The 26097-nt window shown below is 38.0% G+C and overlaps 1 protein-coding gene across 1 annotated transcript in view; it reads left to right on the top strand.

The window, feature by feature from the left end:
* The window catches only part of CUBN (cubilin), a 258176-nt gene that overhangs the window by 155255 nt on the left and 76824 nt on the right, over window positions 1–26097 (top strand). The window contains exons 37-48 of the mRNA XM_058532490.1: window positions 1736–1941; window positions 2873–3057; window positions 4742–4934; window positions 8312–8509; window positions 13408–13554; window positions 15652–15842; window positions 15999–16182; window positions 21471–21645; window positions 22623–22801; window positions 23976–24185; window positions 24851–24991; window positions 25664–25845. Of these exons, the coding sequence (XP_058388473.1) occupies window positions 1736–1941; window positions 2873–3057; window positions 4742–4934; window positions 8312–8509; window positions 13408–13554; window positions 15652–15842; window positions 15999–16182; window positions 21471–21645; window positions 22623–22801; window positions 23976–24185; window positions 24851–24991; window positions 25664–25845 (2191 nt within the window). The remainder of the gene's footprint in view (window positions 1–1735; window positions 1942–2872; window positions 3058–4741; window positions 4935–8311; window positions 8510–13407; window positions 13555–15651; window positions 15843–15998; window positions 16183–21470; window positions 21646–22622; window positions 22802–23975; window positions 24186–24850; window positions 24992–25663; window positions 25846–26097) is intronic.

Genomic DNA, 26097 nt, shown 5'->3' with positions numbered 1-26097 from the left:
CTAGGAGTGGAATTTCTGGGGCATTAATTGGATGTGTATTTAATTTTATAAGAAACTGCCAAATAATTATTCAAAGTGATTCTGTCAGTATACATTCCCACCAGGAACATATGAGACTTCCAGTTGCTCTGAGTGCTTGTCAACATTTGATCTTGTCAGTCTTTTTTATTTTAGCCATCCTGATGGGTATGAAATGGTATCTTATTGTGATATTTAATTTACATTGCTCTGATGACTAACGACATAGAGTACTTTTCACATTAGCCACTCGATCATCTTCTTATATGAAGTGTCTGTTCAAGTCTTTTGTCTACTTTTAATTTGGTCATTTGTTTTTTCATTGTTTATCTGCAGGAATTCCTTTTCTATTCCAGATATGAATTCCTCGTTAGATAAATGTTTTGCGATTATCTCTCCTTCCCTGGCTTCACAGTCTACGACTTGCCTATTCATTTTCTTATTCATGTCTCTAATGAGGAGAAATTTTTACTTTTGATGAAGTCAAATTTATTAATTTTTTAAATCTTATAGCTAATGACATTTGCATCCTATCTAAGAAATGTTTGCCTACCCCAATGTTGTAAAGATAGTCTTCCCTGTTTTCTTCTAGGAGTTTTATGATTCTAGCTTTTATGTCTACATCTATGAGAAATATTCAATTAGTTGCTGTGTATGGAGAGAGGGAGAGGTTGAGGTGTTTTTTTCCTCCTCTATAAGGGTATCCAGTTATTACAGCACCACTTGTTAACACAACTTTCTTTTCCCCATTGAATTATCTTGGTACTGTGTATTGGATTGTATTGGCTGTATATTTGTGGGTCCTTCTCTGGACTTTCTCTTCTATTCTATTCATCTATTTGTCTACCCTTGCACCAATACCACACTGTCTTGGTTATATCCAAGTTTTGTAAGCATTAAGGCCAAGTTTTAAAAGCATCCACTTAGTGCCTACGTGTTCCAGACTCTTTATATATGTTACTAATGACAATCATATGAGGAAGATATTATTTCCTGTCTTTCATTCCCCCATGTCATCATAATTGTAGAATATAATACAAGTTGAATAGGCTACATTTCTGAGCACTAGCCTGTATTATTACAAATTCCATATTTTTTCTACCTTTGCAGAAATTAAGTACAGATGCTTTTGATTGGCATTTAAGCTCTGCCAAAATTAGCCCATCATACTGCTCCAGCTAAGTCTCCTAATGTTTTCGTAAAGGTACTCAATGTTCTAACCAAACCAGACCTCTCACGGATTTCTGAATATGTCCCACCCTTTTATGCATATGTGTTTTTGTTGGCATGCATTCTCTGCCCATTATTTTTGCACCTTAAATCCAGCATTTCCATCTCAAAAAATCTTTCCATCAAGCTATTACTGAGCCTAACGGTCAAATGCGATACCTCTGCCTTAAAATTCTTATACCACTTTATACCTGTGATGGCACTTATTACAGTCTGCCTTATAATGTAATTTTTTCTGTATTCTTAACCAATTTTACTCCCTGTAAAGAAAACTCCTTGAAGGCAGTGTATTAATTATCTTTTTATCTCCTAAGTAGACATTTCAACAAATTTGAGTGAAAGAAATGTTTTGAGTTCGCTAAAAGATACTGTGATTAAAGAAAGTTTTAAAAAGTGAACAGGTTAACCTAGCATGTGAGTCAGGATAATCCCAAAGCTTATTCTATCAATGTAATCCCGCACAACTTTTTTTTCTTTTTCAAATCAGAACTTTCCAGTTGGAGGATTCTCAGGACTGTAGCAGAGATTTTGTGGAGATCCGGGAAGGAAACATCACTGGTCACTTGGTGGGACGATACTGTGGACACGTCCTCCCCCTCAATTATTCGTCCATTGTTGGGCATATCCTGTGGATCAGATTTGTCTCTGACGGCTCAGGCAGTGGCATAGGCTTCCAGGCCACGTTTACTAACAGTAGGTTGCTTCTGTTTTAGTGATGGCTCCAGAATGCGTCCTACAAACTAGAAAGGATAACATTTTTCAGGAATACACTAAATAAGAACAGTCTTGAACTCTACCCTATTCTCCTATATTTATTGTCTTTGTAGAATTACTTATAATATATAAAATATATTAGAAAAACTAAATTATATATGAATGACTCATTAAGAGCCAGGGAGAGCATTCTCAGTGGCTCTAATATCCTTTTTAATCTCTAGTTTCTAGCTACTGTTAAACTTTTTTCATTATATTTTGTTAAAGAGTCTTCTCATGTATTATAGTTCAGGTTTGGCATATTTATATCAAATGTGTTTCGTTTGATCCCATAAACTCTATATTCTTCAAATTCAAAACATTTCGTATTACTTTCGGATTGACTTAAGTGCTCAGATATTATAACGACAGGGTAGTCTTCTAATAGGATAAAATGTTAAATATTTTTATTTTCCAACTCAACTTTTCCATAATGAACTATTCTATATGTGGTTCCAAAATGCCAGCTTGCCTTACCTTATTGGATTTTTAAAAACATGTTCCATTCTTTTATAAAACAAAGTAGAATAGGTAAACCAAAATTAGAAAATGGGCCTGGTAATACCCCTTCCCATGTCCCCATGTCGCCTGTGGTCTGGGAACCCCTGGTCACATCAGAAGTTATCGTCTCTTTTTTCACCATGCAACCTTCTAAGGAGGTAGAATTCCATTCACAACATCACCCTTCTCCAAGGAATTAATACATAGCACAGAAACCAAAAGGGAAGCAGTGTTTCTTTCAGTGTTCAGAAAAGAAATCCCAGTCAATTAAAAGTCCATGCTTTTCAACATCCCTTGTCTTTTGTTTCTTTCATTTGATTAAAGAGCTGTTTTCAGTAGGTCTGATTTACTGCTCTGTTTTCCCTCCTAGTATTTGGCAATGATAATATTGTGGGAACTCATGGGAAAGTTGCCTCTCCCTTATGGCCTGGAAATTACCCCCACAACTCCAATTACCAATGGATAGTAAATGTGAACGAGTCTCAAGTTATCCATGGTAGCATCTTAGAGATGGATATTGAAGCAGCAAGTTACTGCTATTATGACAAATTAAGGGTGAGTTTCCAAGTGCAATAGATATTTATAAATTTTGGTAAATTACTATTTGCAAAAATAAATCCAAGTTAATGTCTATTCAAACATTTGAAATAATATGGGATGGTCTGCCCTAAATCGTGATTATCACTTCTACCCCTGTAAAAAGGTAATTCTGGTATTATATTTATTATCTCCGATTCTGTATCTAAGTTTATTTTCAGCATTATTGTAATTTACCTATTGGGCTTTGTCTAAGCATGTATGTATAGCTTAATTAACTATTCTGTCTTATATCCCATTTTCCTGTTTATTCTTATGTTAGAGTGTTAAAAATTTGAAGGATCATTTTAAAATAAATGAATATTAAAATTGTGGTGACCATTGCCATCTAGATGTTGGTTACTGTATCAATTCCAGAAACACTATCAGATTCTATTTTTTCCCCAGCTTTATTGAGGTATCTTTGACAAATAAATATTGTGTACATTTAAGATGTACAATTTGATGTTTTGATATATGTATACATTATGAAATAATCACCACAATCAAGCTAATTAACATATCTGTCACTTCACATGGTTATCATTTGGGTTTTTTTTTTTTTTTTTGGTATAGTGAGAATACTTAAGATATACCTTCTTAGCAAATTTCAAATATACAATGCTGTCTTATTTACTATAGTCACATTTCTGTGCATTAGATCTCCAGAATTATTCATCTTGCCTAACTGAAACTTTGTACCCTTTGACCAGCGTCTCCCTATTTCCCTCTTCCCTCATCCCCCAGCAGCCATCATTCTACTCTCTGTTTCTATGAGTTTGACTATTTTACTGTCAGACTCTTGAAGGCCAAGATTCTGTCTTATTCCTCTTGGGTCCACAATGCCTCACATAGAACCCAGTACCTGATAGGTGCTCAGTATGTGTGGAAATAATTGTTACATAATTTGAAAATCTGAGCTTATATAGTAGCTTCAGTATAGACATTTATAATAACAATTTCAATGAATTTGTTCCAAATTATTTAGAAGAAGATGGAGAGAAGGATAGGGAATGTGGTTGAATAGCATCTACCCACATGTGCAGGAAAAAAATGTGCTCCATGCTATGTGTTTAGAAACTATCAGAGACTATGTAATTTAATATTTTCAACCAAATGTAAAAGATTTATTGAGTGTTTTAAGTGTGTTCTGAGCCCTTGCAAGCTGTGATTCTTCTGTTGTCATTAATTCTGCTTCTTTACTTCTGTGGAGATAAAACACCTTTAGGATAACTGTCCACTTTTGTTCATTAAACCTTCCCTCTTGCTTGTTGTTTTGTCCCCTTTCTTCCTAATTGCTCACTTTAAGACCCCAAATTCATTCAATAAGTGCTGTTGTTGTGCAACTATCCTTGCTCCTACTAAAATTCCTACCGAAATTTTACTGTAAATCATATAATGAGCTATATCACACAGAACATGTTTATTAATATAATTCTGCAGCAAAGATACAAATAATTTTAAAACACCTTAAATTATTTCCAATCATATTTTGTATTTAATGGCACTTTCTATTTTAAACTGATATCTAATATTCACTCATTTTTTTTAATTATGATAAAATTTTAATAACATAAGGCATACTTTTAGTTTTCTTTTCTGTGAAGAAAAACAGAGGTAATTGCCTAAATTGGATGCTCTATGTTCTGTTTTTTACATGCAGATTTATGATGGGCTTGGCGTTCATTCCCGCCTAGTTGGAACTTACTGCGGTACCCAGACTCAATCTTTTAGCTCCAGTAGAAATTCTTTGACATTTCAGTTTTCTTCTGACTTTTCAGTCTCAGGGAGAGGATTCCTTCTGGAGTGGTTTGCAATGAATGTCTCTGCTGGACCTTTACCTACTATCGCTACAGGTGTGTTTGGTAATGAATGAAATTCTTTTCGGGGTTGATATGGGTAGGCCAATATTTCTAAGACTCCTACCATAATAGGGACCAAATATACAAATGAGTAAAAAGAGTAAGTCTAGCCTCATATCCTTCCTCCATATGTTTATGTGTTCTTTTAATTTCATAAATACTACATTCTGTAAAAATTGTACATTTCTTTCTAAAAAATACTGGTTTCCCATTATATATATATTTTTTTTTTTTGAGGAAGATCGGCCCTGGGCTAACATCCATGCCAATCTTCCTCTACTTTATATGGGACACCGCCACAGCATGCATTGACAAGTGGTGCATCGGTGCACGCCCGGGATCCGAATCGGTGAACCCTGGGCCACCACAGCGGAGTGCGCACACTTAACCACTTGTGCCACCAGGCAGGCCCCTCCCATTATATTTTTTATATTAATTAGGGATTTGATATCCATGAGATATTCTACTTCCAATTTCTAGAGACCACTTTAGAGATCTCTGAAAATTTGATTTGCAAATACCATCACACACACACACACACACACACACACACACAATAGTTAACAATCAACTAGTAGACGGAAGTAACTTTTTTCCCTCTATATTTCATTTTCAATGTGCCTTTAGAAATGCTTCACTTTCTCCTTAGCTGGTTGTAAACTTTCATATTTCAAGATAAATTGGCCTAATTTTTAAACTTTTATTTTACTATTTTTAAGACATCTTTAATTCCCTCAGTAAGCAGTTTTTGAGGAGACTGTGCTTTTTCCTTGAAAAGTTGTTTAAACAATTTTGAATGGCTCTTGTGGATTTGAGGGTTGACATAGAAGAAATTCAGCAGACCTTTTTCAGAGGATATATTCAGTCCTTGGAATACCTGAGTGGGACACATTATCATAGGATCTCATAAGAATATTCAAACTTTAGACTTGTCCTAGAACTAAGCAGACCCAAAAGGTTAGAGTCTATTTGCTTCTAACTTCTTGGGAAATATCAGCAGAGACCACTGATAAAGGTATAATTCATGTTTATTTTTATTTAATGCTCCTTAGTATTCTGTTCTGAAATGTTATTTTCACTTCCCTTATAAAGTGCTTGAAATTCTTCCTCTAAATATTAATATATTTATGTAAGAGCAGAGAATCATTGGCAAGATTGCCAAATGTAATTTAGAGCTATCCATTTAATTCTGGATGGCTCTCATAAGTAAACTTGAGTTAAGCTTTTTTTATATCTGCAAATCTTAAGTTAGAGATGGAATCACTTACTCATGCAGAACATGATATCAACAAATATAATTTAGAAGTCAAAAAAATAACAAATTCTCTTCTCTTACTTATGTTCTATAATTATGTGATTTAAGTGTATGAGTGAATAGAATATCATAAATCTCATTTTTCTTAATCAAACAAGGAAAGGAGAAAGTAAGAGGGTAAGAGAAAATTATAATTTTATAATTTATAGTTATCTAGATGGTATGATGACATCATACTCTGAAAGCTTCATTAAAACCAAAAAAAAGCTTAACGTTTTAAAATGTGTTAGTATATTAAGAATTGTACCATCAGCGTTTCCTATGCATACATATATTTATTTCAATTCCTCAACAAATATTTATTGAGGATTTGTTATAGATAAACTGAAGTGACTAAGAAAACAAACAAAGATATAATCTCTACTCTCCAGGAACTTAAAAGTAATTGGGAAAGATAAAGCATTCGTATGTCAGTTAAGTAACAATATAGTGGGGCTGGCCCCGTGGTGTAGTGGCTAAGTTCAGTGCATTCTGCTTCAGCGACCTGGGTTTGCAGGTTCAGACTCCAGGCACAGACCTACATCACTCATCAGCCATGCTGTGATGGCGACCCACATACAAAGTAGAGGAAGATGGGCACAGATGTTAGCTCAGGGCTAATCTTCCTCAAGCAAAAAACAAGGAAGATTGGCAACAGATATTAGCTCAGGGCTAATCTTCCTCAGCAAACCAGAAAAAAAAAACAATATAGTAATTAAATTATTAAATGAGAAAGCAGGTAGTACAGGAAAAAAAAAAAGCAAGTGAAGGAAACTGAGCTTAATGTGGACTCGGGTTTTCTGAAGGAAATTAAACATGTCAAGTAGGAAACGTTAGTCAGCATATCAGTCAGGACACACTCAGTTATACTGCAGTAACAAACAATTCCAAACTCTGAGTGGCTGCAAAGAAAAAGATTCTTTTCCAGTTTGTGCTACATATCCCTCTTAGACTAATTAGGTGCCTTGTTGTTATCATCACTCCGTAACCCAGGCTGTTGGAGCCAACACTGTCTGGGACATTGTCTGTGACCATGGCAGGAGGAAAGAAAGCCCTGGCATGTCTCGGTATAAAAGTGGCACAGGTCATTTCACTCATAAGTCATTGGCCAAAACTGGTCAAATGGCCTCACTCACCACAAAAGTGCAATTTCGCCATATGTTTGGAAGTGAGGAAAAATGGAATATTTGACAAACAGCACTGTTGACCCACAGTCAGTTAGTATGACCACTGCCTTTTATAAATTCAAGATAAGAAACATTTCAGGGGCCGGCACGTTGGCGTGGTAGTTAAATTCACGTGCTCCGCTTTGGCGGCCCGGGGTTCACAGGTTCGGATCCCAGGTTTGGACCTGTGCACTGCTCATTAAGCCATGCTGTGGCAGCATCCCATATAAAGTAGAGGAAGATGGGCACGGATGTTAGCCCAGGACTAATCTTCCTCACCAAAAAAAAAAAGAAAGAAAAAGAAATATTTCATATAGAGGAAAATCTTAATGTTTAAAGATGCTGAATAGTAGTAAGATCTTTGACTTGAAAATTGCTTTTACTTATTTTTTTTCTTTATTTCTATAGCCTATGTAGTAATGGGATAAAGGAGTTAGGATCTAGTCCTCTAAAAGTGTACTAATAAGGTGGTCCTAATAAGATTCAATCGTGTACTGGTATAAGAATCATAAACTTCTGGAATGGTGGAGTAAGGACCTCTGAAAATCCATTCCTGCGTGAAAACAGTGACGACATTGGCAAAAATTGTCAAAATCAACTTTTGAGAACTCTGGATCTTCTACGTGAACTTACTTCATGCTCAACAAACAATAGGCTCTCATTAATAAATGGGTCGTGTGGCAAAATTACGGTGAAAGAATTAGAATACAACGTGTTTTTCTGACACACCAAATAAATTGTGGAAATCCCAGCTGTCTGAATCAGTGGGTTTAATAAAATATTTGTGGATTTCTTTGAGAAGTTTTTTTAACTGGCTGTTTCATTTCAGTATAGGACTGCCACTCTAAAATTAACCTGCCGGCTTCTTTTCCATCAGAAGTGTTACACACATGTTGCTTTTCATTCTCCAGGTGCTTGTGGTGGGTTCCTGAGGACAGGAGAAGCGCCCGTCTTTCTTTTCTCCCCGGGCTGGCCCGGAAGCTACAGTGATAGAGCTGACTGCACATGGCTTATTCAGGCTCCAGATTCTACTGTGGAACTCAACATCCTTTCCCTGGACATTGAAGCTCATAGAACGTGCAACTATGATAAACTTGTGATAAGAGATGGTGAGAAACCTTTAAAAAAACACAACAAAAAGCAAAAATCTACCAAGTTTCAACCCTGACACAAATTTAGTTACATTCAATTATAATCATACTTGTTGACTACCTCTGTGAAACTCCATGCAAAATTCTGTCCATTTTGCACGGAATTTCACAGGTATTATGATCAATGAGGGCATCAAATACCAGAATTGGCTACAATTTCTGAAGAGTGTAAGGAAAGTATGAAGTTGCCTGTAATAAAATAATCCACACACTACATCAGTGACAACGTTACGTTCCTAAAAGAAAACACTGCTTTTGGCTTAAGTAGGAAATAATAGTCTGAGTTTCCAGGCTGTGCCTCTTTCTTGTTGAAAGGCGTTGGAGATAAATCTTGAGATTTTATACCTATGGCTTTAAGATCCAAGTGTGAAAAAGTATTTATAATTGCAACATATTCAATTTTCTTTGTCTGCTGAATCTCTGGGTAGACTAGGTAGAATTAAGGGCTAATATTTTTTCATCGTTTCCTCTATACACAGGTGAGATGTTGCTATGCAATGAGTGAGGGATATGAATCCTGCTGATATGCAACATGCATATGTTGTGCTCCACAATTTGCATGGCCTGGAGGAGAGGAGGGAGGCCATATCCTCTGATCAGTGTTTCTCACAATGTGGTGCCCAGAGCAGGAGCTTCAGTGTCTCCTGGGAACTTGTTAGAAATGCAGAATTTTCAGCCACACCCCAGAGCTACTAAACCAGAAACTCTCAGGATGGGTCCCAGATCTGTGATTTAAAAACCCTCCAGGGGCCGGCCTGGTGGCGCAAGCGGTTAAGTGCGCGCGCTCCGCTGCGGCGGCCCGGGGTTCGCTGGTTCGGATCCCGGGCGCGCACCGAAGTACTGCTTGGTAAGCCATGCTGTGGCGGCGTCCCATATAAAGTGGAGGAAGATAGGCACCGATGTTAGCCCAGGGCCATCTTCCTCAGCAAAAAAAAAAAAGAGGAGGATTGGCGGATGTTAGCTCAGGGCTGATCTCCTCACAAAAAAAAAAAAAAAAAAAAAAAAAAAAAAAAAAAAAAAAAAAAACCCTCCAGGCAGGGCCAAGTTTAGGGTGAGGAAAGAAAGACAGGATCGTGCCAAGTGTAGAGTCAGATTCTGTTTTTGTTTAAAAGTTTGATATTTTGATCATTTTACATTAAATTTTAATTTGTTAAATATTGCACTAAAATATTATTTACCTTGATTTCTAAAGTTTTTGGCACCTCCTTAAATTTTGCCCATGATGCGAGTGCTTTGCTTGCCTGCCCTTAGGCGAGTCCCTGCCTCTGGGTGATAATGATGGTCTCTAAGGTCTGAGAACCACTACTCTACATGATAAAGGCAACCTCCAATGCCTACCTAGACAACAGGTGACATAACCAGTGAAGTGTTACACTGGGGAACAGGGTTGAAGGGACATCTACTAGGAATGCAGGCTCAGTGTTATGGATCGTCCTATTTCCCAAGAGATATGAGAGATATAGAATTTTCTATTAATTTCCCAATTGTGAAATTTTGGAAATTATTAAAGATTCTTCAGAGCATTTTGTGGACCAAACAAACATGTGTTTGCTTTTGGCCCAGAGGTTAGCAGTGTGCAAGCTCTTGTCTTCCTGATCTCCTCAAGTACAGTAAGAAAAATCAAATGGTGGAGGTGCGTTATTTTCCCTGCAGAGGCTGGACACTGAGTCAAGACTCAAATTAATCACACAAACATGATGAGATGATAAACCCTAACTTTCCCCCTTTTTCCTGTCAACAGTCAGCTATCAGCACATCGCCCAGAGGAACTATCATTTTTCCTCATACCAAGGCATTCCTGTGGCTGTTAAAATATAAAACTTTTCATGTAATGAAATAAGTGTGTCCTTGCACACATGTTATGAGTGTTCAAAACCCGATAGGAACTTTTGAAAAATAGCTTCAGTAGGTAACTGCGTCAATGAAGTAAATTATGGTTGTTCTTTAAATAAATCACTTTCTATTGAGCTGCCTTTTGTTCCACCAATAACTTTGCTTGGACCTGAAACCTAAGAGTTGTCCTTTTCTTCTGTGTGCTGTTGTCACACACGAAATGCCTCCTAGTCCGTTTTATTGTCTGTGAAAGAGAGAAAAATATTTACCTCCTGGGGTTTTTGTGAGGAGTCACAAGATGAATTCCAAATTCTCTAGCAAAAGTCTTAGCGTTTTGTAGATGCAGAATTTGAAATAGTTTAACTTAAATTTCAATTAATTTTGTTAGAGATATTTCTACGAGAGGTTTTATCGTATCCTCTTTATAGAATAAAGTGTTCTTCCTGAGACATAGAGCTACTTGAGGGACCACAGCAAATTGAGGGATATGCCAAAAACAAAGACAGTATTTTAGATTGGTTGTGTGACCTGTCCATATAGATTCCTTTTTATTCGCAACAGCATGAGTAGACAACCAACAGGTTCATTCTTTCCTCATTTGCTTATTTAATCACTCAAGAAATAGTTAAGTCCCTACTCTCTGTCAGTTGGTGGGTATTTTGTTCATTTCCACAATGTTAATCTATTTTTAGAATTAAATTTTAAGTCCCACTTCAATTATTCATTCTTTGTCCAACCAGTTTTCTGCTTCTGAGGAGCAGGGGCATATAACATTCTGCAACAAATATCTAAAGCCAGTTGACAACAAGCAATGATACTTGTAGGCCACTTGTGCAGTTGGCCAGTCATCACAGGCCCTTGGTCCTTGGCCTTTGGTCCTAGGGTGGCTGTGGACATTCCTGAGCCACCTCAGAGTGGGCCCTGCAGCCTTCTGGGAGAGCTGAGTCACTCTCCCACCTGCTTATTCATTTGGAGAGTTGTCATGGTTCAAAATTGAATCAGTCTTTTCCAGACCATGCACCAACAAATTTTGCATACCAGAGATTCCCCCAAACTGGGACATTGGGCCTAGAAAAAGTTTTTTTTTAAAAAAGAAAGAAAGAGAAAAAAGGAAAAAAAAATTGTGTCAAAAATCAGTAATCCTTTTATCTATTCCTAGATATGAGGTATACTTTCTTCATGATCTTAAAGAAATCATTTAATAGCATAGTTTGGGCATCTGGAGTTAATTGGCCAAGGTTTCAAACTGTTGTTGACTTCTATGTTCTATGCCCTTGGGCAAGTCACATATCCCCTCTAAGACTGTTTCCTGTCTACCAAGTGGAGATGCTGATGATACCCACCTAACAGTGTTATTGTGAAGATAAAATCAGATATTACTTGTAAGGCACTCAAAGTAGTGATAGTAATTGCTCAACAAATGTCAGCTACCAGTCACCTTGGGGCCTCAGTTTCCACATCTCTAGAATGGGAAGGTGGGACTAGAGAGAGAATCACCAAACTACTTCTAGACCTAGCCCTTCACTGGTCTTTGACTTGTCTCTGTCTTTAGAGATCAGGTTCATCCTGCCGAAATCCATATGTTAAAGTTGTAGAAGGCACTAGAAATACCCCAGTATTTATTATAGACACTGGGAGGAGGAACAAACTATCTTGTGGTTATTGGGTTTTCCACCAACTAATCAGTTAGTTAATCAATAAGTTGTTAGAGATAAGCATTCTTTCATCAGCCTGAAGGGAGTTTAAAAAAAAAAAGGTAAAAATCAATAGACACACTCAGTCTCATTGAGAGATAAACTATACACATATGAAATAAATAACAATGTATAATAAACTTCAAAATTTTTTAACACCGATAATTAGAGAATAAGTCAACAAAATCAATTTGGGGTGAAATGTGTAGCAAAATAGCACAATGAAGATAATAAGTGCAAAGAGATAAACCTTTGAATTGTAAAAAATATTAAAGTTTCCAGAGGTCAGAAACCCTCCCAAGAATCCTTTTTCAAGCTTCTTGTATTTATAACTATGCCATTACATTTGTGATCCAGAAAATAGCTTGTTTTCTAAAGCAGTTAATAACGAGTGAGTTTCAGGTGGTGGTCTATGTCAAAGGACTTATTTTGCTGGTTGTGTAAAAGGGCAAATTTCCTCATGTCTCATATTCTATTTTTGTTTTTTATAAGCTTGAAATGCGTTAATTCTCTGCCTTAGGGAAAAAACAGCATATTTTTCCAGCCAAAGAGTCCAAGTCTGTTATAATCCCCTTTGCTCCATTCCGGCTCTGACTGGGACGGTTGCTTTGATAGAGACTTACATCCAAGAGCAGCAAAAGGAAAAAGGGCCGGGAGGTGACCCAGCTCTCCTCCCAGTGTGGAGGAAGGAGCATACTTGCTGAAACTACCTTTTCTCATCCTCCACACATGGACATCAGTGTGTTCTTTTAACAGAAAAATGAATAAACAACAACAACCGACAAAATAAAAGTAAAAAACAAAACAAAACAAAAAACCCACGCGCAATTAAAAAAAACCCTGGAGCTAAAGAAAGTGTCATATAAAAGTTTCGCATCTCTCGGCAATTGACCTTACATTAGTATTGGATCTGAGGCTGAAGAACCAAGCTTTTTTCTCTTTTAGGTACTTGATCTTCAGCAGTCAGAGTAATTTGGATCCATCTTTAACACACCCATCAACAGTGGTCTTTGATCACTTCGCAAGCCCGTGTACCCTGATTTTGAGTTTTAATGCCAGTTTTTAGAAAGACAGTGGGAACTGTCAAAGGAGTATCAAAAAGGGTAAAGAAAAAGGCAGGCAACACCATTACAAGCTGGAGCCAGAATGGTGTAACCCTTTGTTACAAGGACAAGGAGTGTCCTTGTATTTGAGAATCTCCTTATCTCCTAGGAATGGAGATGTTCTGAGAAAAATGTGTGAGCCGCGTTGGATGGGTTGCAAATGGTGACAGAGGAGATTCTTAAAACGTGGTATTTTCACGCTGACGTTTCCTTTCTTTGGTCATAGGAGACAATAACTTGGCCCAGCAGCTAGCAGTTCTCTGTGGCAGAGAGATCCCTGGACCCATTCGGTCTACTGGAGAGTACATGCTAATCCGGTTCACCTCCGACTTCAGTGTAACCGGAGCAGGCTTTAATGCATCCTTTCACAAGAGTAAGATGTTCTTATAGTTTTGTTTATCTCACCTCATCTCGTCTCATCTTGTCTCATCTCATCTCATCTCATCTTGTCTCGTCTCATCTCATCTCTTTCTTTCTTCCTAATATACTCTGCTCATTTTTCCATGCCAGGACACAGGTTATAAGTCAGTGCACACAAGTCTTTGCCCAGCCTCTGGATGGCCATCCTTATGTCAGGTATGGAGTTCTGATCCAAAAAACAGTGGCCAAGGTGTACAAAAGAGCCCCCTGGCCTTAGGTCTCTGGGTGGGGCATCTTCCCCCCAAAGGGAGTGTGTTCCTGGTAGGCACAAGAGTAAGATCCTTAAAACAATTTTTCAGCCTAGCTGAGGAGTAGAACTAGAAGACAGCACATATCCATAATACATCAAAGGAGCCATAAGTCACGTTATCTTCAATTTAAGAACTAACCAGTCAAAGTAATATAGAAGATATTTTCATAAATCCTTTGGTTGAAATCATTCGTTTGAAGGTTGGCAGGAAGAGTTTGTTCCTCTTGAAATATGAATTTGATGAGTCAGAGAATGTACACAATATATGAGAGGCTAATGAGTATTATGATTGAGACTTTCAAAACATGATAAAATATGAAGTCCAATAATAACTTTAAATCCAAACTAGATTAAAGTTAAAGAAATAGTCCATGGAATATGGGATAGCAAAAGACTCTCATGTTTTTAACTGGAAAACATAATTTTAAAGTAGATTCTCAATATAGACGTTAAAAATCAATATTTCCTGCACTGTTATATACACTTTTTATAGAGTAGGGAGCAATTAAAGATGGATGATCTTCCTTACACTCAAGGGAGGCAGGCTGCATAGTGATTTAAGAGAATGGACTTTGGAATTAGACCTAAGATCAATTTCCACCTCTGCCATTTAACTAGTACTGTGAACTCTACACTCACTCGCTGACGAGCTTGTTCAGTCCCCAACAATTGGCAAATTAATGCCTGCTCTGTCCTCTCTCTTTCCTCAACTCCCGACCTCTCACTCTCTCTCATGTATGTGTGTATGACACACACACACACACACACACACACACACACACACACCTTCTTGATTCCCACCCTCTTCTACCCTCCAAACATGCTCGTTCCACACTCTTTACAATCTTGGTAAATGGAAAATACTCTCTTCTAGTTATTGAAGCCAGAATGTTTGGCATCATCCTTGATTCTTTTTTCACACCTTAAGTCCTAATCATCAACAAATCACAATGGTTCTACCTTCACAATACATCTAAATTCCAACTACTTCTCGCCATTTCTACTGGTACCATCCTAGGCCAGGCATCTGTTATCTCTCCTTGGACTCGGGCAATCATCTCCTTATTGGACCCCTTGTTTCTGTTTTTTCTTGCCCTGCTCTTGCAGTCTTAGTATGGCAGATGGAGTGATTCTTTTAAAATTTAAGTCAAATCATGGCATTCTGATGATCAGAACCCTTCAATGTCTTCTTCTTATTCAAAATTAAGTCCTTTCAGTTTCCTGCATGACCCAGCCCTGCTGCCTTTTGGATCTCTCATTCTGTCTCACCTATTCTGACTTCCATGATGTATCACTAACACATCAAGCCTTTACACCAACTGTTTTCTAGACTGGAATGCTCTTCTCTCACAAAGACATACAGCTTGATCCCTCATTTCATTCACGTCTCTGCTCAGATGTTATCCCAACAACATGGATTCTTTAACTTCCCCAGACAGTATAGCACCATTCCCTCCCCTCACTGATTTTTCTTTGCAGAATTTGTCACCATCTCGTGTATTATATATGTGTTTATTATATGTCTTACTCACCTTCAAAGTAAGTTTCATGAAAGTAAGTAATTTGTCTCTATTGCTTACTTCTATATCACCGTCTTAGGAACAGCAACCAAATGAGTACCCAATAGTGTAGGCTCAATAAATGCTTATCGTGCTAATCATTTCCTATACTTTGGTCCCAGTTAGTTTCAAACCACATTTTATTGCCTACACTTTGCAAACCCTTAAGAAAATCAGGAAAGTGTGAAAATCCAGTTGTAAATGTTATTTAAACAAGCTGCCTTTGTTTCTTCTTGGGAAGGTTGTGGTGGATATTTGCATGCAGACAGGGGAATTATCACATCACCTAGTTATCCGGAGACCTACGCTCCCAACCTCAACTGCTCTTGGCGGGTCCTGGTCCAGAGTGGTCTGACGATCGCCGTCCATTTTGAACAGCCCTTCCAGATTCCAAATGGAGATGCTTCTTGCAACCAAGGAGATTACTTGGTGGTAGGTCGTGCTTGTTACCTTTCTGTTTACTTTCTCTGCAGACATCGTTCAGAAAACAAAATGATTTTTCTCTTCTGGGACATAAATCAATAGGACTTTTGCATTCCATCTTTCTCAATGTGAAAGAATTTATGCAATTTTAATTTGTCTTTCTAGCTAAAAAATGGACCGGATATCTATTCTCCACCTTTGGGACCCCATGGAGGAAATGGTCATTTTTGTGGCAGCCGTCCTTCATCCACTCTCTTCACCTCAGATAATCAAATGTTTGTTCAGTTTATTTCTGGTAACAGTAATGGAGGGCAAGGATTTAAGATCATATACGAGGCAAAGAGTTTGGGTAAGTATTTTCACTGAGGATGATGTCTGTACCTTTCCTGCAATTGCTTGGCCTTCCTTGTTTAACTAGGTTTGAGAAAAAAATACATTAAGTTTTCTTTTCTGAACTAAGAGTAATAATGTTAATAAGAATAGCTACCTGTTATCAAGCACTTACTATGTGCTTGATACATTCAGGACCTCATCATGACTGCTTTTAAGGGAGGTATCATTATTCCCATTCTAAAGGTAGGTAAAATGATGCCTAGAGTTTTCCAAGGTTACATATCAAGAGAGTAAACAAAGTGAAATTTTCCATGACTACAAATTGAAATGATTTTAATGATCCCCTGAAATTCCTTAGTCCTTTCCAGTATAAAATGTCTAATTGCAAGTTAAATTCAGTTATGGAAACATTGTAAGAATGATAATTACATTGTTTTCTAATCATTTGTATCCTTCGTTTTAAATGAACACACAATCCTCTGATTCTATTATAACCCATTTAATTATATATTACAGCAGTGCTCTTTACTTAATTACCTAAGTTACATTTGATTATAATTATATTTAATTCTACTGTAATGATCTAATTTTTGTGACATTTATTTTTGTATAATGTTTAATTGAATAAATAAGTACATAAGCATAGCTTCAGAAAAGAGAGTAATGTCAGCAAAGAGTAAATCTTTGCTTGTGCCCCCAAAATTAGATAATATGGATTTCGGGATAATCCTATGACCTCAGTCCCAGATTCTTGAATATATTTCAAAAAACATATTAAATTAAATAAAGCCATGTGTTTCATTGCACATTCTCCGAAATATGAGAATCGAAAATGTCAGCACAATTTCTTCATTTTGGAAAAGGAGAAGAAATAAGTCTCCACCAACTGATACAGAAAATCATCTAATAGCTTGAGTAGGTTCTATGATTAAGGGGAATGTACTTCTGTTACTTCCCAGTACACGCAGCTCTGGCATTTGAAAGGAGCCTTTGAAAACAGCTCTGTGAACACCAGCCCCATTACTCTACAGCTTGGGAGTTTCTGATCCCTCCCCATCTCCATGCTGAGCTTTGCAGCTAGGTCGTGAATGGGCAGGATTTCCCCTGGTGCTGAGGCTTTATAGAGTAACAGTGCCTTGTGCCTAGTGAATAGACATCAGCCCACCCACGGAAGTCTGCTTCTCCATCTTTACCCAGGATAGAGGACTCAGTCTTGATTTACGGTTTTGAAGTCAACATGTAGTGGTCATTCAGATACACTAAGGGTCTATTTGCAAACACTATGACTCTTTTATTCCTTTGTGGACTCTCTATTCATGCAAGAATGGTATGGCCATTACCTTCTCTCCATCTTTCTGACCTTAATATTAGACTTACAGGGTCTTTTGATTTCAAAACCTATTGCTGGTCAGCCCCAAACAACATGATCACTCTAGTTTCTCCCAACTTTCTAATTCAACCATTTTCCCTTACAGTCAGCCTTCTACTTCTGCCATCAATCTTTCCACCATATATACTTCTAAGCTATGCCCATTTCTCATCCTTTAACATATGTTACACCATGAACAACTTTTGACAACAAGTCACTTACTTCTATACCACCTTTCTCCAGAGATACCCCCTCAGTATGGTTGATTGAGATTTCTATGTCTCTGTGCTCAATGCTTTTTATTCTCATCTGATTAATTGGCTTATTAATTAATTAATCAAACATTTACAAAGAGCTTCACACCGTGCACACTACTATGTTCTGTCAAGGGTTTCACAGTGCAGAGGAGGAGACAGACCAGCAAAGGCACTATTAGAACTGGTGTGGTAAGTGCTAGGCAGAGGAATGCATCAGGAGCTATGTGAACACGTGAGAGAAACACCTAGCCTAAAGGATCAGAGAAGGCGCCCAGAGGAAGTAGCTGAATAGAGATTTGCCAATCAGTGAAGAAAAGATGTGACGACCTATAAAATCTCAATGGTTATGAGATAATAAGGCATATCTAAAGAATTGAAAGAACTCACTACTGCTGGAGAATGGCGTCAAAAGGAGGTAAACACAATGGTGATGAAGCAGGCAGGAATCATCATGCTAAGGGCTGTGGATGCCACCATGAGGACTGAAATTTAAAATGTTAACTGAAAGATAATGGGGAACCATTGAAAGATTTTAATCCAAAGCATGAATGGCATGATCAGACCAGGGACATCAGTGTGGCTGCAGCACGGCACATTGGAGGGGGAAAGACTCAAGTAGAGAGATCAAAGGGAAGAGTAATTCAAGAGAAAATTATTAGGTCCTGAACTGAGGCAATGGCAGTAAGAATGTAAAAGATCGGGCCTATTGAGAGATACTATAAATATGGAGTTGAGTGGATTCGGAGGTCAGTTGGATGTGGGAGTGGAGGGAAGGGATTGGAGGAGCCATGGATGACCCCTAGGCTTCTGGCTGGGTGGATTCATTCATCCCACAAACATTTATTAAGAATGTGCCACATGGCAAACACTGTGCTATGTCTTGAGGATCTGGCAGTAAACAAATAAAATCCATGTCCTCATGGAGCTCAATTTTAGCGTTAAAACACAAATAATAAATAAGTAAGATACATAATATGTCACATAGTAAAATGTATTAAAGAGAAAAACAATGTGGTAATGATGGGCAGGGAGTCAGCAAGAAGGGGAGATGATACTATCATTCACTACGTATGGAACTCTAGATGGTGAGAAGATAATCAGGTCAGTTGTGGACATGTACAGTATGAAATCTCTGAATTACATCCGTTGGAGATGTCCAGTAGCCTGTTGGAACAGGAGTCTGGAGGTCAGAAGAGGGATCTCGACTGAACGTAGAAGTATGAGAATCATTATCAGACTGGTTGAGTTTAAGTCATGAAGAGGGATGACATTAATCAGAGAGTTATTTAGATTGAGAAGATGAAGGGCCTACAGAGGGATTCCTAGGGATCTCCAGCAATGCCAGGGAAAGCCTGGAAAGAGACACCCAAGGACGACAGTAGGAGTGGTGAGAGCGATAAAAGAAGGAGGAGGAGAGCTTAGTGTCCAAGAAGCTAAGGGACAAAGATGTAAAGAAGGAAGATGTGGTCGACCGTGTTAAATGCTATGGATGTAGATGTCGGGGGAAGAGGGAGAATCTCCCTCTGCCCTTTCCCTTAAGGTTCTTCTGGCTGGCCAAATAATCAACAAGACAGGTTAGCAGGAGAAAATAATACCAAGTTTAATAACATGTATACATGGGAGAAAGCAGGGACACAGCGTTTTTCTCAACACAATAGCAGAAATTCTCGTCTTAAATACCATGTTCAGCCAAAGACAAAGGAGGATGTTGGGGGTGGGGGGAGTCAGTTACAGGAGATTACCACTAAAGCACAGTAAACAAGAGTAAGGTTATTATGCAGATTTAAGGCCTCACCTTTCACATTGATAAGTTTCTAGAAATGAGGTGGAGGTCGTCCCCCCTCTTCCCAATACAGAGAGGGAGATATCTTTACAAATGGAGATTTCCCTTATAAATGTAAATGTCTGTCTGGCAACTCCTTGCAGGGCCATCCAGAGAATGTGGCCGGAGAGACAGAACTTCCGATAAGATGGGCTTGTTGGTGCCTTTCCTATTGTAACATCTATTTTACATTATCATCACAGCCATCATGATAGAAGATCCGCTCCAGGAAGGAGCCACCATGTCAAACCCTCTAGGCAGTTAGTGGGGGAGGTCAAATATCCTTCAGAGAAAACAATCAAGGTAAAGAGATATATTTCAGGGTGGCCAAATTTTGATCTCCCACATAGAAAAAAGATTTAAAAAGATCTTGGGGTATGCAACTCTGAGGCGACTGGGAATCTGGACAAGAAGGCTTTGATAGGGCTGATAAGTGAAGGGGGAAGGAGGAGAGAGGGTGGTGAGGAAGTAGAGAAAGGGGCTGTAAATTACTTGAGTTTGTGATACGTGGAAAGATCAAAGGAGCAAAGAGGAGAAAGGGGGAGGCAAGGAGAGACAGACAGACAGACAGACAGACAGAGCTTGATTGAGATTAAAAACACAGGATAAGTGGAGAGATGAAATAGAGCAAAGTTCCTGAGGAGACAGAATGGAATGGGAGCCGCACCCAGAGATACAGGAAGATAGTGTATGGCGGAAAAATAAAGGAGGGTAGAGATGCAGGTGAATTTATCAGGGATGGTAACAAATAAGGAATAACAAATTGAGGGAGTTCTCGGCTGATTTCTTCTACTTTCTTTCTAAAGGAGAACTCAAATAGAATTGGGAGAATGAAGGGTTTAGAGAATATGGTCAAGTTTCAAATAGCTGTTGTAGTTTATATGAAAAAACGGGAGGATTGCTTGCCAGTGTTGCCAGTGGAGAACATGCATTTGCAGTGGCGTCAATTTCCATGAATGGTTTGAATTAAATTTGCAAGGAGAATCTGAAGGAAAGACCGGGAGCAAAGGAGTTAAAGGCAGACAAAGGAATTTGCAGTTTAGGATTTCAGAGATAAAAGAGTTCTGGGTAATGACAAAATTCAGGATATGACCATAAGTGGCTGAATGACAGTAGAAATAAATGTCAATGGAATTCAGCAGATCTGGTATCTGCGCGGCTTAGTTACTGGACAGGCTAATTTCATTGGCATTGTAAGTAACCAGTTTACTCTTGCCTGGTTTGTTTCCTGAGATGGCCAAAAAATGTTTCTTGATAAAAGGAAAGTATTTTTACATGATACTTTGATCTCTTGAAAATATAAAAAGCTCATTTATCTTCTTGTAAAAACTGGCTGATAAATTCTCTCATGCCATTCTTCTCTTGCCATTCAAACGCATCTAAATCCTGAAGAAACATAATGAACAAATGCCCATAGAGTTGTGCAAATATCTATCTGCTTAGTCTTTTAAATATATCAAAATCACAACTCTGCATCATTCTATGGAACCGTACAGTCAGAGGGCAGCTCTAAGTGCTAGTACATTTACATGCTTATCTATGTGGCGGATATGAATGACTGCTTCCATGATGTTCTGCGGCATGCACTGTGCACCATAGTCATTTTGTTGGCTTCGAGGAAGAGTGAAATTTCCAATGAGAATATATGGTTTGGCAAATTAGAAAGTGATACACTTGGCAGCTCCCTTGACAGCAAATTCAAGATTTATTTGCTTAAAAAGAAAATGAGGATAATTCCAGATGAAAGGAAATTGCGAATGGAAATACAGATAAAGAGACTTTTAGAAATGATGCTGGCAGTTGGCTGCATCCTCTTTGTCTAGACTGTAGATTGATTTAACTGTGTTTCCTGACAGCCTGTGGGGGCAATATCTACATCCATGATGCAGATTCTGCTGGATATGTGACCTCTCCAAACCACCCCGGCGATTATCCCCAGCACGCTGACTGCGTTTGGCTCATAGCTGCTCCTCCCGGAAAGCTCATACGGCTGCAGTTTGAAGATCGATTCAATATAGAAGTAACACCCAAGTAAGTCACCTCCATTTAATTTTTCTTCTACTCAGAGTCAGTTGTCATGTCTCAGAACAATTGCTTTCTTCTTTTCTCAGCAGCATATACAACTTAGGAAATCTAAGGATGCAGAAGGGAAATGCTTAACACCTCGAGCTTGAAAACACTGCCTGCCAGCCACTCTCCCGTCAGCTGAGCAGATTATGGACACAGATGTTGTCCCCTGTGACCCCATGCACATCCTCCTAGAGACACTGAGGATGGCCATTGGAGATTTATGTTATCCGTTCTTCCTCCCACAGGAAAAATATAGTCTCTGGTAGACAAGTATTTATTTGCCCAGCGTCATACTCAGTGTCATAAATGATAAAATATCTGTTTAACAAATGGAAATGTGTGTTATGTGACACCAGGGGTCACCAGTGTCAGAGACAGGACTAAAGCAAGTACAGCACAATTTCCCAATCTCTGTTTAATAAGACTTCTTAAAGGATTGCAAGCCAGAGAGTAAGTTCTAGTATGTTGAACACAAAGGGAATAACTACACAAACTGAAAAAAAAAATCTGCATTTTCTCATTTAACAAAAGTGTGTATACATTTTCTGGAATATATTTATGGTACAGAACTCAGGAACAAGAGTTTACCATTTATGGGTGCCTGATATAACGCTCCTCTCCCACTCAGTGAGCAGTAACTGGCTGATTGACTTTCTCAAGAAATATTGGGTAAATACTTGCCCACTTTTATGGACACAGAAAGTTCCAGCTGAGACTCTCCATTAGCCCAGGTCGCAGAGCTGTGAAGAGAGAGTTCATCTTTGTCATGTGAAATGTGTCATATCATCATGTGAAACAAAATACTTGATTGTTTGAATTTCCTTCTGCTACAGAAATGATGATTTCATAATGTTTTTGGAGAAAGTGAAGTCTTCATTATCAAAATATGTCAAAGCAATTGACTTTATATAGTAAGCAAAATTTTCTTTCCATTTTAGCTGTACCTCCAACTACCTTGAGTTGCGAGATGGAACTGATTCAAATGCACCAGTACTTTCCAAGTTTTGTGGGACATCTTTGCCCAGCAGTCAGTCGTCCTCAGGAGAGGTGATGTATTTGAGATTCCGGACTGACAACAGCCCAACTCATGTGGGATTCAAGGCCAAATATTCTATAGGTAACAATATTTTTTATGTTCAACGAGAAAGTAGTGATAGAATAAATAAAACTTTAAAAACATTACACCATGTTTAAAGAAGTCTTTCTATCTGCCAAATTTCAATAATTATTTTAATGATAGAAATAAGAACTGTAAATGTTTAAAACCACAAGTCATTGATCAATTTTAATTTTTACTTTGATTTCCATTTTAAAACACTCTGTTTAGTAAACTTGAATATTTTGTATTTTTTCCTAACTTGTTTGTGAAAGACATATTCCATTAAATTCTTGTTTCTTCCTCTTATCATGAAATATGTATGATATTAATTTAAATAGTAAAACTCTTTAGTAGTCAAATACTTATATTTAGAACACTGACTTTGAACTCATCAGTAATAGATACTTGAGATGTTTTTCCCCTAAAATAAGTGCCAAATCAGTCACTTGACAAAAAGCAAATGTGTCTCCTCAGTGTTTTGGTTTTTCTACTTAAAAAATGAGCAAGAAATATGCATATTAAAGATTCACTATAATATGGTCATAATTACATAGAATTTAGTATGTCGTGGGTCTGAACACCAACAAACATATTTAATATAGCCCAAACTCAGAAAGCCTAGTCATAACAATATTTAAGCTACATCATAGGTCATTTTATAGCCTGAGGCAAGTTGTATATAATTCAATCTAAGTATCACATCCAGCTGATAAGAAATAATTGAATAGTAATTTTCATGGACCTGAGATACCAGTTACTGCAGTTTGATAAACTACAAATGGCAGGCATCACTAATCAATCACAGCACCCCTTCCAGGTGAGCTTGGACTCGTCTTCAGTATCACCAACACAGGGCACTAGGCAGGCCCTATCAATCTATCAGTTGGTTCTTGAAATGAAACCCACTTGCAACTAATAGCTCTTACATGGTGTCCCAAGAGAATTAATGAGACGTTACAGAATATGCCATTCAACAGTCTTTGTCTTCCATTTCCCATTATTGGATTGCACTTGTGGTATCATTTCTCTTTACTTCAATAGTAGATTTCAAGATATCAGGGAAGCACTAACTAAACATTTTCAGAATTTTTAAAACTTCAACTCATATTCACTTGGGACCCAATAGTTTTTAAATGTGCTGATTGAATTAAATATATATATATATTAATAGAATATTGCTCTTTTTTTGCAGCCCAGTGTGGGGGAAGAGTTACAGGGCAAAGTGGTGTCATTGAAAGCATCGGATATCCAACCCTTCCGTATAGAGACAATTTATTCTGCCAGTGGCATTTCCAGGGTCCCTCAGGACACTATCTCACCATCCATTTTGAAGACTTTAACCTTCAGAATTCCTCTGGCTGTGAAAATGACTTTGTGGAGATCTGGGAAGGCCATACCTCAGGTCACTGAAATATGTCTGCTGTTTTTTGGGGGTGTTTATTTTCGCATGTGCTCATTCAGTCTCTGAAGTTTCCTTACTTCTAAGAAAGTCAAAGTTGTGTGTATTCTTTGCAGAGAAATGCAGCTCTATCAGCTCTGGGCAGTGCCAGCTTTTCCCTCCCTTGATTCCTACCCTAAACCATGGGTGTCCAAAGCCCTGGGTGTCATTAGATAGCTTCTCCTGGAGACCACATTGAGAGAGCACTGCACTGAGAAGGCATCGTCTTCCTGCTGAGACCTTCCAGGGCCATAGGCAATTATTTGAGGGGCATCCTGTAGGGTAAGGAGAGGAAAGCGTAATGTATCCTGGAAATAATATGAGATGGACACTTGTCACTCTGTTGCCTGGAACCATTCATTACTTTAACCAAACAAGCTAGCCTTCTTCAGAGTGCTGAGATGCCCTTGCCCTAATTGGTTGCAGTTTTTGTTATACTTCTTCATATATTTGAATATGTTGATTTTTATTCATGTTTGTCCTGCTTCTCTTGACAAAAATTACCATGTCCTCATGGGCAGACCTTGTCTTTTATTATTTTCTTGTTCAACTTGCAGAACACCTCCAGTAGAGGTTAAATGAAATCAATCACCTGGTCATATACATATGTAATTATTTGACTCTCACAGGAAATTTACTGGGCAGATACTGTGGAAATACCATTCCCAACAACATAGACACTTCTAGCAATGTCGCTTTGGTCAGGTTTGTCACAGATGGCTCTCTTACTGCCTCAGGATTCAGACTACATTTTCAATCCAGTCTGGAAGGTAAGTTCATTGATTCATTAAAAAATGTATATCACTGAGCACCTACACTGGATAGACACTATGCTAGGCACTGGTGTGACAAAACAAAAACCAAAACAAAACATGACCGCTGTCTTCTTGGGCCTTACAGTCTAGTGGAGAGGCAGACACTGATCAAATAGTCACCAATAAATGAAAAATCACGACTGTGATCAATGCTACAAAAGGAAAATGAGAGATGTAAGGGGATAGGAGTTGCACTGCATTACTCATCTTAAGAAAGCTGGTCTGTTGGTCCTACAGTTACTTAGAATTTGCATTCCAAATTCCCTGACAAACTCAGGTGAAATAAAGATCTTGTCTGAAAAAATTGGATAATTACTTTAGCCTTCCGATTTTCCTGCCTCTTAAGATACCACATTTATTGGTCTCTCATATTTCTTGAGCCATGATGATAAAATGCTGCCAGTGAACTATCATGCAAAAAAATATTAAATATTAAATATTGGAGATAGGAAGTGAATACAAATTTTTTCTATAAGTGCTCATGTATACATCTTGATAAATAAGAGCAATGATTTTGTCTAGTGGGATAATAAAAAAAAATACTTTAATTTCAAGAACATTCCTTATAGAAGGGCTCATTTTGATTTGATTGGAAGTTTTCTTGTTTTTTTTTTTTTTCCCCTTCAGAGTGTGGTGGGAATCTACAGGGCCCTACTGGAACATTTACTTCTCCCAACTACCCGAACCCAAATCTTCATGGCCGGATCTGCGAGTGGAGAATCATTGGACAGGAAGGCAGGCAGATCACCCTAACTCTTAACAACCTGAGGCTGGAAGCTCATCCATCCTGCAGCCGTGAGAGTGTGACAGTAAGTGTCTCATGCAGTCAGGGATGTTATATTCCATTGTTTATGGAGTTTATTGACCCATAAATTATAGTCAGAAAACTAGGTCAAGAATATTCCCATCCGTGCAACTGTATCTCAGACAAATTCTGAGTATTTCAGATAGAACAAAATCACAATAAACTGCCATAATATTTGTAAAAGCTGTTTTAAAAGACTGTTAGTTGTCACAACATACATCAGGGTTATGGGTAGGATAAATTTTAAGAGCCAATG

Source organism: Diceros bicornis, chromosome 36 (genome assembly GCF_020826845.1).
Source record: "Diceros bicornis minor isolate mBicDic1 chromosome 36, mDicBic1.mat.cur, whole genome shotgun sequence".
Classification (NCBI taxonomy): domain Eukaryota; kingdom Metazoa; phylum Chordata; class Mammalia; order Perissodactyla; family Rhinocerotidae; genus Diceros; species Diceros bicornis.
This window is presented reverse-complemented; position numbering and strand designations above follow the sequence as displayed.